The sequence below is a fragment of the Melanerpes formicivorus genome, unplaced genomic scaffold (assembly GCF_026170545.1).
Source record: "Melanerpes formicivorus ecotype bairdi unplaced genomic scaffold, bMelFor1.0.p_v2 SCAF_36, whole genome shotgun sequence".
Taxonomy (NCBI): Eukaryota; Metazoa; Chordata; class Aves; order Piciformes; family Picidae; genus Melanerpes; species Melanerpes formicivorus.
In genome coordinates, this window is record NW_027142388.1 from 5,750,628 (window position 1) to 5,767,318 (window position 16,691).

The following is a 16,691-nucleotide window of genomic DNA, read 5'->3' on the forward strand; positions in this document are numbered from 1 at the left end:
TGTTCTAACCTATAAGCACCTTTTATACAAGTTATTCAATTTTCATGAGCATTCAATCTGTAACTCCATAGCATCCACCACCAGGTTAAAACCTGGACAGGTTCAATGGGGAAGGGACAGTGTGTTTTGACCACTCATCCTAAGTTAATCAGAAAGTGTACTTTAATTTTCCATGCAAATTCCCATAATGAATGGCAAAAAAAAAAATGAAGACACACCCAACAAAGGGAGCCAGGAGGTATGAATATATAATAAGCAGAATAGAGCTAAGCAGGAAAAAGCTTTCTCATCTCAGAAGAATTTTCAAGCATTTTTTTCCTGACTTGAATTGGGAAAGAGCTGACATTTTCATAAACTGAATAGCTGAATATCTGTATATATATATATATATATATATAGAGAGAGAGAGAGAGAGAGAGAGAGATAGTCAATCAAAAAGTTTGATGCTTGAAATAGAGTTTCATTTCAATGTCTATTTGCCATAAACTTCTAGCTCAAAGCTCATTCAGAATAGTTATTTAGTCTTAACAATACTGGAAGGAACAACATAATTTCCCACCCCCCACCCCCTTTTTTTTGTTTTACACAGAAGCTATCTAATAAAAAACTAATTCTTTCTCACAGTTTGGAATTTTCTATTATTTTTCACATGAGCACTAGAAATTGCTCCCAAACAAAGTATTTATTCACTATCGCTGCCACTTCTACCAATAAACTTCCCACTAAAATATCTTTTAAAGGAGAGAAATAGCATGAGGAAAAAGAATTAAATAAGTATCTTTTTCAATGCAGACAAAACTGGTGTGTTTTATTTGTGTTTTGTTTTCTTGTCATTATCTGTGAGCAGTTTCTGCTCACGTGCAGTGGAACAGCAGAATAGATTGTGGATCACTCAGCAATCTGAGAACTATTAAGCAATGCAGCAGCAGCAGCAGCATTGAAAGACAACTGTTGCTATGGTGTTACTGTTCCTAGGAAATATGATGCAGCTCTTTAGTCTTTCTTCTCTTTCAGCCAAAGACACATTTCTTTTCCCTGGCTTGGATAGCATCGGTTGCAGAAACAAAAGAGGTTCTGTATGCTGAACAAGCTTCAGAGGTCCATATAATTCCTAACCTCATCCCCCAGAGAAGCAATGCATAGCCAATCTTCACAGATTATCCATGAAACAGGAATTACTTCCACAGTTAATTAGGCAATTTAGAAATTATTTTGTCATCAGGGATACTCATGTCCCAAATCATAGAATCATAGAAACAGTAAAGTTGGAAAAGACCTCAAATGTGTGGACCTATTTCTTGATTGCTCCAATACACATCCCATTCTCCTGCTACAGGCATCTTGGAGTTCTACAGTGAAAGGAGGAAAGCTGAGGGAGCTTTTTGAGCTTCAAAGCACTCTCCAACAGTACTTCTCAGTGGTTCAGGGCTTTCTTCCACTCCTTTTACTCCCAGCACCTGCAGCCACAAAATGTTCCCTACAGAGGTCAAAGCTGTTCACCGCTCATGTAGATTGACAGTGGTCTGTCACAGTGTTGGTGTGGGCAAAGGTGGGTAAGGTTGGTAAAGGAAAGAAGATACAGCGGGTCCATCTAGTGGAAAAGGCAAAAAAATCAAAGCCTTTGGTTTTTTTCTGAAGTAACCCAAGAGAAGATAGAACTAATTTCTATCATAACTAAGATGCCTCTAAGAAAGTCTTTCTCTAGGTATTAGTTCAGCTTGCCTCCAGAAACCCCTGCAGAGCAAGACAAAGCATGAACCAAATTCTCCCAAGTAAAGCCTGATTTACTTAGAAACCAAAAAAAAAAGGAAAAAGTCATCTCTTATAAACAATCAAATTCTCCCAAGTAGATCCTGATTTATTTAGAACCAAAAAACAAAAAAGGAAAAAAGTAATCTCTTATAAACAAACTGTAGAAGACTCATTCAGACCTAAAATAACCTACATAGGTCCCCACATCTATGAACTGGGAACTGGTCTTGCTCTGGTAAACACAACCAAAATCTGAAGACGCTTCAAGAACGACACTCTCAAATCAATACCTACTTCTGGTAACAACCATTTCAAAAGCAACCTCACTGTAGCAAAAGAAAAAAGCAACCTCACTGTAGTTCATATTCTCATCCTACCTAGCACGAGAGGTAGAAAGCCTGTAAGTAGTTTTGAATCAGTGTATTTATTGGTGAGGGGTTTGGAACACAAGCCCCATGAGGAGAGGCTGAAGGAGCTGGGGTTGATTAGCCTGGAGAAGAGGAGGCTCAGGGGAGATCTTATTGCTCTCTACAGCTACCTGAAGGGAGGTTATAGATAGGCGGGGGCTGGTCTCTTCTCCAAGGCAACCAGCACCAGAACAAGAGGACACAGTCTCAAGCTGCTCCAGGGGAGGTTTAGACTGGATGCTGGATGTTAGGAAGAAATTCTTCATAGAGAGAGTAATTGCCCATTGGAATGGGCTGCCCGGGGTGGTGGTGGAGTTGCCATCATTAGAGGTATTTAGGAGGAGACTTGATAGGGTACTTGGTTGCATGGTTTAGTTCATTAGGTGGGTTGGATGCGAGGTTGGACGTGATGATCTTGAAGATCTCTTCCAACCTGGTTTATTCTATTCTATTAAAGGAAAGTTGAAGCCTGACAGGGGTTCTCAAACTGAACTGTTGGGCTGGAGAAATGCAAGAGAGCAGTCCCTGTTCATAGAAGCTCCATCCCTGTGGGTGATACAAATTGCAGGGGGAAGGATACAGCATGAGAAAACAGGCCTGAAATTATTTCCAGGCAGTGAAGCCTCATTTCTAAATACAGGTATATGTATGGGAGAGGAGCAAACCTGTATTTAAAATTTCAGGTCTGTACTAACTACTCACAACCCAGCTGTTAAGCTCAGCTGGATGTGGCATGTCTGTACTCACACTGTAAGGGATAACAAGCACACAGAATTTTTAAGAAATACCTGGAGTGTCAAAGCATTGTGCATCATCAATTAAGAAACCATTTCCTATTAATTGCACTGCTCTGATTTCATCTTGCCTCAGTTTGTCCTCTTGACAAATTTCAGGCTTCGTGCATGATGTGGAATATAAGAGAGTAATTTGGGATGATCTCGTAGTCAGCACAAAAATGCTAATTAGGCTGTAATGCTCTTACTAAAGAAAATAGCATTAAAAAGTACCAAATAAAACACTGAGCAATCTGTGAAGTAGTCCCACGAGCCTGATTCTCACACTTGTCCCAATCTACATTAAAATCATTCTTTTCTCCTTAAAGGTTTTGCTTCTTTGAGTTTATGTATTCATTCTCTTACCCTGCAGCAAGCTGAAAAGTGAGGAAAAGAGCTCAAGCAGTCATGAGTGCTAGTAATCATGAACACTAAAAGACAAATGTTTCTTAGTTTCAGCTTTGACAAACAGTCAAATAAAAAAAATCATACTCCATATAAATCTCCACCCTTTTAGTTTAGGCTGTAGCACCCTTTGCTTTGAAAGTGTCATTAACAGCATGGACAAAGAGCTAATGGGTCCAGCAGTTACACCCATCTGCAATGTCACAGTCTATAGTCTTAGCCCTGCTCTCCCTCATAAAAGAAGTTAGTACATTGCTCAACATTTGTATTTTGGAAACTCACAGGCAACTGGATGGCCTGAGAAATTATCCTGGAAAAATACCAATTCAGACTCCAAATATATATATATATATATATATATATATATATATAGGAAGAAGTTCTATACAGAAAGAGTGATTGCGCTATGGAATGGGCTGCCCGGGGAGGTGGTGGAGTCGCCATCATTGAAGGTGTTCAGAAGGAGACTTGATGGGGTACTTGGTGCCATGGGTTAGCTGTTTGGGTTGGTTGGATTGCTTGATGGGTTGGACACGATGATCTTGAAGGTCTCTTCCAACCTGGTTTGGTTTATTCTAATAAAGGTTTATTTTATTCTAATATATGTATATATATAAGTATATGTATGTGTGTGTGTGTATGTGTGTGTGTATGTGTGTGTATATATGCACACATATATATTTTCCCCATATAATGTTAATAACAAGAAAATGAGTGACAACTAATTCATCTATTTCAAAATAATTGCACAGGAAGATGAAAATATATTACAATGGGATGGTACTTTTTATCTCTGAAGTATCTGGCAAAGGTCTTTGGAGGCTGAAAGACTTGTTCAGTAGGTTGCACAGGAAAAAGTTGTTTGATCTGTACCTAGAACTGAAAACCTACTTATTTATGTAATGTTAATGAGCAGCTGTATATACCACACAGCATAATAACCCAGCAAAAAGCTAGATGGGTTGCAGGAACATTAATTAGCAACTGGTCAGATCAGAGGATCTGTCTGGGCAACAAAGGGCTCTCTACACTCAATGTCTCTTTCCAGATGTCACCTTCATTTGTGTGACATTTGCACTCCTGTCCTTCTTTGCTCATTATTCATCTCTTGGGCAGTTGATAGCACATTTTCTGCTTTGCAAAGAGGTACTTTTGGTTTTCTCCAGAGAAAGTATCATTTTGTCAAAGTACTAATCTGAAATTGACGTCTTTACATACAGCAAAATGTCTGTGACTGCTTTTAGAGGCAACACATCAGACATAGTCCAAACACTTAAAGTTTGTCAGCTGATGCTGAAAGACCTTGTCCATGTACCAAATTACAACTTCACAATTTCAGCCACCAAAAGCAGTAATTTCATTGTCTAAACAGCCTTTGAAATCTCCCATGTGAAAAGCAATGCATCCTCCTAAAAAAAAATACAAGTTCTTGATTGAGAAAATGCTTCAGTCTTAAATGAGCCCTACAATCTAAGAACTACATCATGCCTATCATTTGTATTTTAGTGCTGCTTACCAGTAGAACACAGAATATGATGTTTTTTCATGTGCTTATATACCCTATGCATTTTATGAACCCAAAGTTACTCCTTTACTAGGAATTTTAGACATGTCAATTGTTTTTTGCCCCAAGTATAAATGTAAGAGTAAGTTATCTGTTAGCATCCCTTTTGGTCAGCTTTCCATCCGAAAGAAACATTCCCATCATTAATTTACTGATAGTGGTATTTGGGTTTCACCCTGTTTATCAAACTGACTCAGATCTGCCACAAGGCAATGAGCTGTTTGCCTGGGCTGAAATCCTCTCTCAAATCTCTCTGAAAAGGCTTGAAACAATATCTTATGAGACATTTCTTGCAGAGAGGGAAAGGAGGAGAGGTAGGGGTGAAAAATTATGGCTCAACCAACCCTACTGAAGCTGCACCTTTAAAATGCAATCTGAATCCAATTAGGAAAAGGATGAATAATTAACTTTGGCAGCCTGAGTGTTTCAGAGACATTAAAACGCTGGCCTTGGCTGATGAAGCTAATGGTTTTAATTGCCTCCAGAAAGGCTGCTGAAATTCAATTTCAGTCCAGTGAGGCCTTTATTTATATATTAAATAATAATAACAATACAAATCTCTGTTTTCCTTCAGCTTGCCAAGCACTTTGTTAGGTACATAACATTATGGCTTTCTCAAATTAACGTCTGTGTTTAGTTCAGGAGGCTCAGTCAGCTCACTGAGATCACAGGAGCGATTTTGGTGGGGCTATACCTAATGGCTCTGCACAATCATTACTGACAGGAGGGGAAAAAAAGCTCTAACATGATTCAGAGACTTCTTTTCTCAAGACACAATGTACCAGATACTGTGAGTTTAGAGCAAAAAAAGAGCTCTGAGAGTCACATTTTGCGGTGCAATCACCTTTATCAGCCATTTACAGCAGAACTCCTTTTGAGTTCCCATTCTCTATTAACTCCACAGCTCCTAGGGATCAGCAATAAATGTGCTACAAAAGGGGCTTTGGGGGATTAAAGACACATTTTCCTACAGCCAGTCCAGCCTGGTGGCTGCTTATTTAAAACTTCACTGTGACATGAAAAGTTTAGAATTTTCCAAATGTCTTTGCCAAGATATTAATTAGTGCTTTTTAAAGCCCACGTCATCTTTTAAAGTAGTTCTGGGCAAGATCTTATCAAACAGTGGGTAAGCTGCTCATTACAAATCACACACAGCAAGTTTTCAGTTCAAATGAAGCCTGAAGGAAGCATGGCAGGGAGGAAGGACTCAAGTTGTGAAACAGTACCAAATCATAATGAAGTTTGAGGATTAGAAAAAAGAAAAAGAAGAAGAAGGAGAAGATATTTGCAAATTCTTCCTCATATCTCTGTGTAGCACAAAGCTGTTTGGGTTTTTTTCTGCCTTAATTTCAGACCTAAGACTTGCCCTGTTTCTCAAGAAATGCTAAATGCTGTATTTACAGCAGATTATCCTCTGTGAAACTGAAGGAGCTACTTTTGCCAATACACCTAAGACTTGTACATCTGTTCTCTACTTTCTGTTCCAGCAAAAGCAGACTCATCCTGTTCTCCAATTAACAGCAAACTGAAGTCCATCAGAGAGGGCTGTGAGGAGAATAAAACCCAGTGTGGGTCCACCAGGCTCTTGCAGGCAAAGAAATTATGGTCTCTTGCCAGACTCTGAGATTTTCAGAGCAGTTGAGGATAATTAAATAACCAGCTCCCAGTAAAATTCAATGAAAATTAGTATGTCTACCGCCCTTATGCAGGGCTTGGGCTTTGATTCAGAAATGTCCATTTGGATTTGGGACTGCAGCTAGCTGTGGCTTGAACCTCAGCCGAGTCTCCAGGTAGCCAGCCCTGAATTTCCCCTGCACTATGTTTTGGGGAGAAAGGGCATAAAAAGGCCAATACACACTGAACTCAGGAGTACAGGCTGACTACATTTAAAGATATTCAACAAAGAGCAGTGAGGGATAAAGGTGCAGTATCATAACATTTTTATAGTGCAAGGGGAAATCCTTTAGTCAGCAAGACCTAGCTGCCAAATGGCTCAGTGCTTTCATTTTCACCATAGGAAGGAAGTCTGTGTTATTTTGTTAAGTATTCTGATTAAAATAGAGTCCTGTTTCATCCTTCTCAAAAACAAAAGAGTTCTTTTGACCATTACAGCACTCTTAAATATTTGTGCTTTTCCAAAATAAAAAGTCTCATTTTGTTCCCCTCTGCTGAGTGAAATCCACTAACTGCCAAACAATTCTCCAAGGAATTTGAGGAGTTTAGTGTCTTGCAACATTGCTCCAAGTTTTGCCATGTAATGCTATGGGATTAAGGACAGACACAGAAAGTCTCCCGCTTCCTCCCATCAAACTCCACATTGCTGTACTGGCACAGGAATGGAATACCAAAAGAATGAAGAATGGCTTGGAGTTAAAAATCAAGATTAATGCTCAGTGTTCAGGAAAGATGAGTATAGTAAGGACAAAAAGAAATATGATGCACAATCACACTGTGAACACAGTGAGATGTGTTCTTCCTCAGGGACAACATTCACTGCAACAAAAAGGAGGGGGGTGGAGATGGACGGAGTGAGAAAGAGCAAAGAAAGTTCACACCGCACTGCTAGAATAAACACATAGGCTGCTTTATCTTTGTTCATCTGATGGGTAAAGGCTATCTAAACTGTCTGTGGAGATCTCTTCAGTGAAATGAAGTGTCAATGGTCATAAACAATGACCAAAACTATTTCAATGCCTCTCCAATTTTTAAACACGCAACACAAAAGAAAAATGACCGAACTCAGGCGTTATTCATTTGACGTTCCTAGCAATGAAAAGCACGCTGAGAAAAGTAATTACATTAAAATTACAAAACAGCAGAAATCAGAGAATGTCACATTAATTTCATTTCATTGTCTTATTAGAGCATATAATCTGGTTGGGAAAAAAAAAATCAGGAAAAAAAAAAAGTTAACATTACAAACTGCTTTTTAAATGCTCTCTGACTGCAGTGGTTGGGTAATAACAGCATTACTAGATTTGGGTAAGCAATGGTGTAATCTTAACAATTACACACCTACCCCTCTTCTTTGTGAAACACTTCACAATGTGAGAACATTTTCAGAACAGCCTTTATGAACTCAAACATGGATGCAGGTTGGATTTGGTCAAGCATACTTGGTCAACACTTGCTGTCAAACTACGTTGCAACAGTGAAAAACAAAATAAAAAGGCCTGTATTGCCCCAAAGAAGCAATTTGGGATGTCCTTCCTTTAGGAAATAGAACCTCACAGACAAATCCCCAAGCCTCTTCAAAATTCTGGGCTCCCTGCAGATGCTATCAGTTGTCTCTATAGCTCCAGCTGCAAGAGCAGACATTTTAATGTATTTCCCCCCCCCCCCCCTTTATAAACAATTCTCTGCTTTCAGTCCCATTGGTGGGCACCTCGGAACATATTGATTGATTCTCCCTCCTGAATTATGGAACGAGAGCTACAAACAAGATGAAAAACAAAGTCATTTCTAGCTTTAGAAATGCAGAAAATGTGTTTAAAAAGCGGAACAATTCCTGCCGCAGATTGTATGACACTATTACTTTGCTGGAAATGCCCATCCACATGTGAACACTGCAGCAGGCAGTTTTATACCCTCACAGCTGGAAAAGACAGCAAGGGGGAAAAATAGAAGGGAAAAAACCCAAATGCACCACAAAACTATTTCAGAGAATGGTCTAGGAGCCATCAATATTACAGTCATGCCCTGCATCAGTTCCTTTGGGGACGGGCATCCAAGCCTCAAACTTAGTTTTCCTATGGGAGACAATGATTGCCCCTTTAAAAGAATTTTTGAACTCTGGGTCCCCAGGTGTCCACCATCCCTTTGCTGAAATGACAGTTATGTGGCAGATGGTACAAATAGCCTGGCATGCTTTGTAGTTGTTGGATCACTATAAAAATAAAAACTGCCAGATGGCTGGCACGTTTCCTGGCAGGAGCACAGGGTCCCACTGACTGATGAGAGGAAGCAAAGCTGACCAAAATAAAATAATAGCATCTGACTTTTCTTTGGAGTGCTTTTGAAATGAGGCTTATTTCACATTGGTTTGTTTTCTGCTGTTTAGGAAGCACCTCATGACATTCCTCTGTCTGACTGTGCTCACATCTCCTGATTTCATCTGTTCCTCCCACCCGAGGAATGAGACCTCTCCAACAGTCATTTCCCCTCCAGTGGGAGGTATCGATGGGTGCTGGGTGCAGGAGGTGGCATTGCAGGTTGAGATCTCCCCAGGCTGTGTGCCAGCAGAGGATGCCTACCGGAAGGAACATCTCATCTTCCATCCTCTGCTGCTCCTACCCAGGTTCAAGCCTGCAGCACAGTGGAGGACTGTTGTACTGCAGTACTACGAGAAAACCACCACAGGGAGCACATCACCCTGGGTGCCCCCTGCTTGGACCTTCTCCAGAAGAAGCAAACATAAGCCAGTGTAAACACGTCAGACTAAATGGATTATTTACTTTTCCTCCTGCAGCTGTATTAATGCACCATTGTCTCCCTAACTATAACATTGCAGGGCAGCTGGCAGTATGGGCTTGTTCCGTCTGCACCAGATGAAGCAAAAGCTGGAATACTTTCTGCGGATCAAGCAAGGAGGAGGTCAGACATATACCCTCAAGACTGCAACCTTTGTAATGATTCGCTTTGAGAGACTTTTTTACTCTACCTCAGTCTTCCCCATCAGAAAGAGAAGTTTGATCAGAGCAACGAGTTTCCAACAGGAGGGTTACACGTGTTAACTGATATTTTCACAGCCACTTTGAAAGTGCCAGCAATTTGTTTTGTTGGGGAGATGGAATTGTAAAATTCTCAGTCTTAGAAACTTGATCAGAGCTGTGAAAAGACATCTCAATTTACCTTGACTTCATCCATGCAATTTCATAAAGGCAATCAAGAGCCGAACACGTCCCTTCAGGAACATTCTGTTCATCGTTGGTCACATTTTACCTTCAGTTAACTTACTTACTCATTTAAACCAGTTGATGATCACTAATCTCCAAAACTCCAAATAAAGGCTATCGTTTCTCAAGTTAAGAGCAGCATGATAAATGAATCTCAGCAAGCAAGCATAAATTTGGGCCAGCCATGACACAGACATGACAGCAGAGTGATAAAGACACAAATAATTTCAGCATTCCACATGGGCCAATCCATCAGCAGGCTAACAGGTCAGTGCCAGGCTGACATCTGAGCACCACATGGTCATAAGTTTTTCCAAGATGGTTATTTCATTCCTGAAATAAACTTGTTACAACTGCTAATGCCCTGCACCGCTGAAAGCAGCTAAACTGCACACATGGATCTCAAGCTCAGCAGCAGTGCTGTTTGTAGCCTTCCTTCATGATCATTGCCGCTTTAGTGCGCTCAAGCTCTTGCCAAAGCTAATATAAAATCTGGAGTGGCGTTAAAATACACATGTCATCTGGGCTTGGGTTTTGTTAATTCACAACATTCAAAGTTCTTTCTCTTCACACACTGCTGTACAGCACACCAATGTTGGAGAGGAGGTTTCTTTTGTCACGCTGAAGTTAAAATTCCAGAATTTAATTTTTTTCTTTATGATCTCTTTTTTTTTTTTCCTCCCCAATTTGTTTCTCTGAAATATTGGAATAAAAATTCCTTTTCATCTCAGCACATTTCAGTCTCTGGAGACTACTTGCAGCTGGCATACAGTAGAATAGTGAGTGAATTAATCTAACCTGTTTTGAGTAAAGATCAAGGGGAAAAGAAATGAAGAACTTGCAGTTTGATCCTTAAAAACTTTCTTGCATTTCTATGCTCCTTGGAAATTAGACCCACATGACATTCTGCTCCATAAATGTCTAAAAAATTGCCAGCATTCCTCATCTCACAGTACTTCAAGTACTGGAGATGCAAGATATCCTACAATTCTATTTTTATGAAACAAAATTAAAACCATGTGAGGCATTGTAATTCCTGCCCAAGGTGCATAAAGTATTAGCATAGTTCTGTACCTTATAACAAAATTACATGATAAAGAATCTTGGTAAACTACAAAGGCATTTTATGCCCACAAGAAATGCACAAACATATGGAAAGGTCTGCTGGGTGTTGGTGAAGGTGTGAAAATGAGCTGGACAGATATCAGCAGGGAGGGAGGCACTGGGGCAGGTTCAAAATGCTTCAAAGCTCTCAAGGTCTGGATCATGCTATTGTTCTCTAAGTGGGGAAAAAAAGCTTTATTTAATCATGTGAAAGAACAAAGAGATAGAGTTAAGCAAGGAGATTCCTGCTCAAATTTAGTGTAAAACGGGGTGGGGGGGGGGGGAGTCATCGTCCTTGACAAAGAGTTGTCACACAAGCTCAGCTCTCTGGTCTGTAGGAATGCTCACCACAAGTATTTATGGGGCAAGATGTTTCTGAGAAAAGTCACTTACATTCAGTATTTGTTGCTTAGAGACACTTAGTCTTTTTCTGAATTCAGAGAATGTGCCACACTCTCTGGTTGTGAACAGCTAATTCTGTAAAACCTTCAATGTCTCTGTAATGGAAAGCTTATATTTTGTGGGTCCTTTCGAGCATAAAGAAAACCAATGTTGTTAAGAGGACCAGAGAGAATTAGAACACTTCCTGCACCAAACTGGTCTCAGGAGGTCATGGATTTCCATATCAGCAGTGTTCTCCCAGGTCTCAAGGTGATGCATACATACTGGTTTGTATTACATCCCTTTAGACTTGTCAATATCCTCTCCTCTCTTTTATTTATTCATTGTTTTCTATGCATCTGCCTGCCTTTCTGCAAGGGCTAGTAGAACTATTCATACCTTACTTTTCTAGTTCTACTTCCTGGTGCCTTAGGTTAAAAGCTGTTATGGTGCCCTTGGAGAGAGTGTTTGCCTGTTCTTACTACTCTAAGAGCTGCATTTATGCATACGATGGAGAGAAAGGAAAATTGTATTTTCCATAGGAGAATGGAAGGATAAACACCCATGAAGAATTCCCATGAAAAATGAAGTCACTTTTTTGTAACAAAATACAGCTCTTGATGAACACTCCCCATCCCAGTTTTCAGGCAGTCCTTTTCCATCAAGCCATTTACATTTTTCTCATGAAAAGCAGACCCCTTTTTGTAAGAGACAGGAACTAGACCAAAAAAAAACAAAATAGATGTTCTGTCAAAACCAGTGTTCATGTGGAAAAATTTCATCCAGTTCTATTTATACAGCCACAGCTATATAATAGTTGTATAAATAGAACTGCTCAAATGTGGGCAATTGCATACTCCCACCTGCTCTTTTTCTTATCACTTATTATCTGTTAACTCCATTTACGAGAAGAAAAATACAAAAGCTCAAGATGAAATATAATATCATTGCAACAATTTCTTAGAGCATCAACAGTCTAGTGTGCCAAGGGGTGATCTCTCCTTGATGATCTCTGAGGTCTTTTCCAAACATATTGATTCTATGATTCTATGGTTTATTTGGGCATTTTGAAGTGTGGCTCATGAATTTTAGACCTTGGTGAATAAACACACATATATGTTTAAAATACACAACCTTATAACATTTACTTAACAGGGTTGCAAGTATGCCTGGGAGAAGTTTCCAACTGTCTAGCTGATTCAGGAAGCTCTATTGCAAATTCTAGGAATTTGTAGTTGAGCATTGTCTGCTTGTATAGCTCAAAGGTCTCTTCTCACCTGGTTAATTCCATTCTATTCTATTGGAGGTGTTCAGGAGGAGACTTGATATAGGGGGCTTGGTTGCATGGTTTAATTGATTAGGTGGGTTGGATGATAGGTTGGATGCGATGATCTTGAAGGTCTCTTCCAACCTGGTCTGGTCTGGTCTATTCTATTCTATTCTATTCTATTCTATTCTATTCTATTCTATTCTATTCCATTCCATTCCATTCCATTCCATTCCATTCCATTCCATTCCATTCCATTCCATTCCATTCCCAGGCAGCTTCTTTTTGCTTGAATATTAACTTCATGCCAGTTACACAATGAAGATATATATTTTTTTTTTTAACTGGTCAGAAAATTTACCAGCATAAGATAATCCCAAACAGACAATGTAATAGATATATCTTGGTTAGAGACTTGGGATGAGATATTCTGATTAATGCTGAGAGAGACTACAAAACAGGTGAGCAAGAGAATTGAAGCACATTGAAGGGATGACTTCCTTCACTGGCTTGTCAGCAGCAAGAGCACCCGAGATCCCACATGGGCCCATTCTCATTTCCACCTTATTTCTAGAGTGGATTTGTGCAGGTGTTGGGAGAGCAGAGCAAAGCAGTCCTATCAAGGTATAGTTCAGGTTCATTGCTTTGCAGACCAGAAAGTGCAAATTTCTCCGTGCTACAATGCATTTAGAAATTCTGCCAATTGAGGTGCATGCAAATATTGTTTTTACCTAACCTTTAAGAGGTCAGAAATCAATGCATGCTTCCTATCTTGTCTGCACAATCTTCCCTTGAAAGCTCCGGCAAGCATTTCAAATTATCATGGATTTATACCAGGAGCACGTGGGCCCTAAGCTGGGAATACTCATCCCCTTTTAGCATTTCACTTTTTCTGCCACAAATTTTAAAAGATTCCCTTGTGGTTTTTTTCTGTTCAGCAATGGGGTTTTAGGTGAAAGTGGTCAAAACTCCTTCTGTCCTGCTGAAGCTCTTCTGCCGTCTGTTAATTTGTATTATCCCAATGGTGTTTGTAGAAATCTGAGAATGTGCCAGAGAGTATAAATTTGATAGACAATTAGCCCACATTGCACTAAAAATTATGGTTTACAAATGATTTCTATTATACATTCATTATTTATTAATAGAGTTGTCCAAGCGAGCTTTCATCACTACCTCCATTGGACACTTCCTGATATTAAAATACCCAAATAAATCAGTAAAAAAATAAAATATGACTCATGCTTATGACAGTGGTGTCTGTCTGCTGCTGTCCAGGATGGGGGCTAGGCCTTGCATGGTGCTGATTTTGTAGAGGGAGTTCTTTGGTAAGTATAAACCAGCACTTCCCCTGCAAGGAGCAGACACTCTGCTCTTCCTCTGAGGATATCTCAAGGCATTGTGAGGCATCAACAAAGAGAAGAACATGTCAAGTGAGGAGAGCAACCCATTTGCCATCAAAGCTTCATCTCAAACCAGGGAAGAATAGCAAGCATAAGGTCCTGATTAAACAGGGAAGGTGTCTTACTGCAGCTTAAACAAGGCTTGCTTAATAATACTTTGGCCAAAGGAACTGAGCGTAGAGAATTCTATAGACAAGGGGCTCACTAAACTCTAAAGCGTCATTTTCTTTCTTATGCTCCTTCTACACAAGCCCCTGATTGGCAACAAGGTGAAGAAACAGCACCAGGGAGTCACTTGGAAAGCTGGTAGGAGCCAGATGGCAGCAGACCTTGCATCACACAGAGTTCAAACTTTGCTGTTCATATTCCACAAGTCTAGTTATCAAATCCCTTAGGCAGCCACACCTCAGCTGTCTCTGCCTTGGAAACAAACCATAAAAGCCAGGGTCATCTGTATAATGTCCTCCAGTGTATTATTCTGTCTAGTCCTCTAAGGAATCATGTAAAAAATGTGAGAATAAAGACAGACAATTGCCACCTATCACAAATGCGTTTCATTTCATGCTCCATTTAGGTTCCCAAGAGTTTTAAAAAATAAATATAATCAAGAAGTAACAAAACATCATCCCAGAAAGCAGGATGTGGAATAAATCTGAGTTGGACAAAAATTTAGCCCAGTTCCAATCGCTGGCTGACGTGGTGTGAGGATGAAACTGACGTATCTATGCAGCACTTTTAACAGAAAGATTTACTCCTTAATCTCACCTTCAGAGGCACCACTTGCATCAGGATGGCGAAGTTGGTGAGGTGGTTACAAAGACACACTGAGTAGTTGAGGTCCCCACTCTCACGCACACAGCCTTCATTAGACCAAACGCCAGTTCCGTTGCTGCAAAGCACACAAGAAATGGAACATGATCTCAATTAGAATGCATCTTATCAGGTCAATTTGACATGCATTGTGCTACACAGGAGATAAAAAGGTTTGAAAGCCATCTCAAGCTGGAGCTTCCACAAACACCGCTGGGGGCTTCTCAATTCCATCGTGAAAATAGCTAAGGAAACTATTGACTGGAGCAAGGCCCAGAGCAGATCTCTGCATCCCTATGAATGCCTCTAGAGAAATCTTTCCAATTTCATAACCAATGAACAATCACTACAATTTTTTTCTTTTATATTATGCAACCCATTCATAGCTTTTCATCTAGACCCAAATTTCTACATTCTGAGAACTATGAAATCAGACAAGTAATAATTTTGCGAAGTCAAAAAAGTCAGCATATTGTATCTGCTGCCTCTCCTTTACTCACTGTCCCACTCCCCCTGCCAAAACAAGTCATTCAGACTGACTGACTGACTGTGATTTCTAGCCACCCAATCACATCAATTGCTTTTTGGTCGCTCCATCTTCAGGAGTAGCAAGAGCAGTTCCTTGTCTACTGAGGATATAGCTGGGCTGGCTATGTGACCTGTCCCAGGGCTGCACAGGGAAGTGATCTTCATGAGTCTGCTTCTGCTTGGAGGCAGGCAAACCCAGAAGCCCCTATGCTATCACAGCTCTGCAGTAGAGTTGGGACACAAGAGCCACAGTCACACATCTTTTCATGGGCTCAGACATTGCAGGTCATCCAGCTAAGCTGCCTGCTTAACCTTTTATTACTTTTGATATTATTCTAGGTCCTGAAGCTAAACTGAATTTTCTCAGTGCTTATTTTAAAGATAGGTATTACCTCAACTCTCTCTCTGTCCTTTGGGATCTCCTTGACTTCTCAAAGAGAGGCTATTGTAGGTCAGAAACCAAGTGCTTACTTTTTAACTACCATGCACTAGGGAATAAAACCATCTTGACACAAACAAAACTTATTTGGAAGGGCAGATTTCATATTTCAGTTTCCATCCTGAGGCAGAGCCTCAAGGGCCCAAGCCCCAATGGAAAACAGTACAGGAACAATGTCCCAACTATATTAATAAGCCTCAGTAAAATCTGTTTCTAATTTATGGTAATTTGTGAGTAACCATAACAACGAGAAACTGCGAACAGCTGGGACAGTTCAACATGCTTGAAACAAAGCTTCAATAAAATAATGACAGTGACCTTCCCATGTACATGTGGGATAGGGGGGGATCATGGCTTTGTGGGCCATTGCTACATCAATTAGGCTTTATAACATTACAGCTCAAAAACTGTTAATCCTTCTGAAATTCAGAATTCACTATCTGTATTCTATTTCAATTAATTCAGCAAAAGCAGTACTTTTAGAAATGAAAAGCAGATGAAATAGAGGCTAAAAGAAACCACTGCTTTTCCACAGTTCCTATTTTCTGGGTGAAATTTGATGTGATAGTTATTTCCCTTTTATTCTAATTTGCATTCAGGGGCATAGTTCTCCATTCCATGTGTTGGCCAAAATTCACAGCTCTGAAATATTGATCTCACATGATGTTGTGACACAGCAACAGATCCAGCTGAAACAATGGCGCTGCTGGAGGTTTGCCATCTTAAAACATCTAAGCATCTGCCCAAGTGGACATATTCATAAACCCAGATAAGCATGACTTGTGTTTGCCTGCAGTTTTGATTCCAAAATGTTTCAGTTTCTCCAAGTATCTGCCATACACAGGGTCTGTGAATAAAAGGTCTCCTATTAATGATCATGGAATGGCTAAAGTTGGAAGGGACATTAGAGATCATCTACTCCAACCTCCCAGCCATGGGCAGGGGCACTTCTGAACCAGATTCAGC

At 40.1% G+C, this 16,691-nt stretch overlaps 1 protein-coding gene across 3 annotated transcripts in view; it reads right to left on the reverse strand.

Moving 5' to 3' along the window:
* The window catches only part of ADGRD1 (adhesion G protein-coupled receptor D1), a 166,578-nt gene that overhangs the window by 59,791 nt on the left and 90,096 nt on the right, over positions 1-16,691 (reverse strand). For all 3 annotated transcript variants that reach the window (XM_068157400.1, XM_068157401.1, XM_068157399.1), the window contains one exon: positions 14,714-14,837. In XM_068157400.1, coding sequence (XP_068013501.1) covers positions 14,714-14,837 — 124 coding nt within the window. The remainder of the gene's footprint in view (positions 1-14,713; positions 14,838-16,691) is intronic.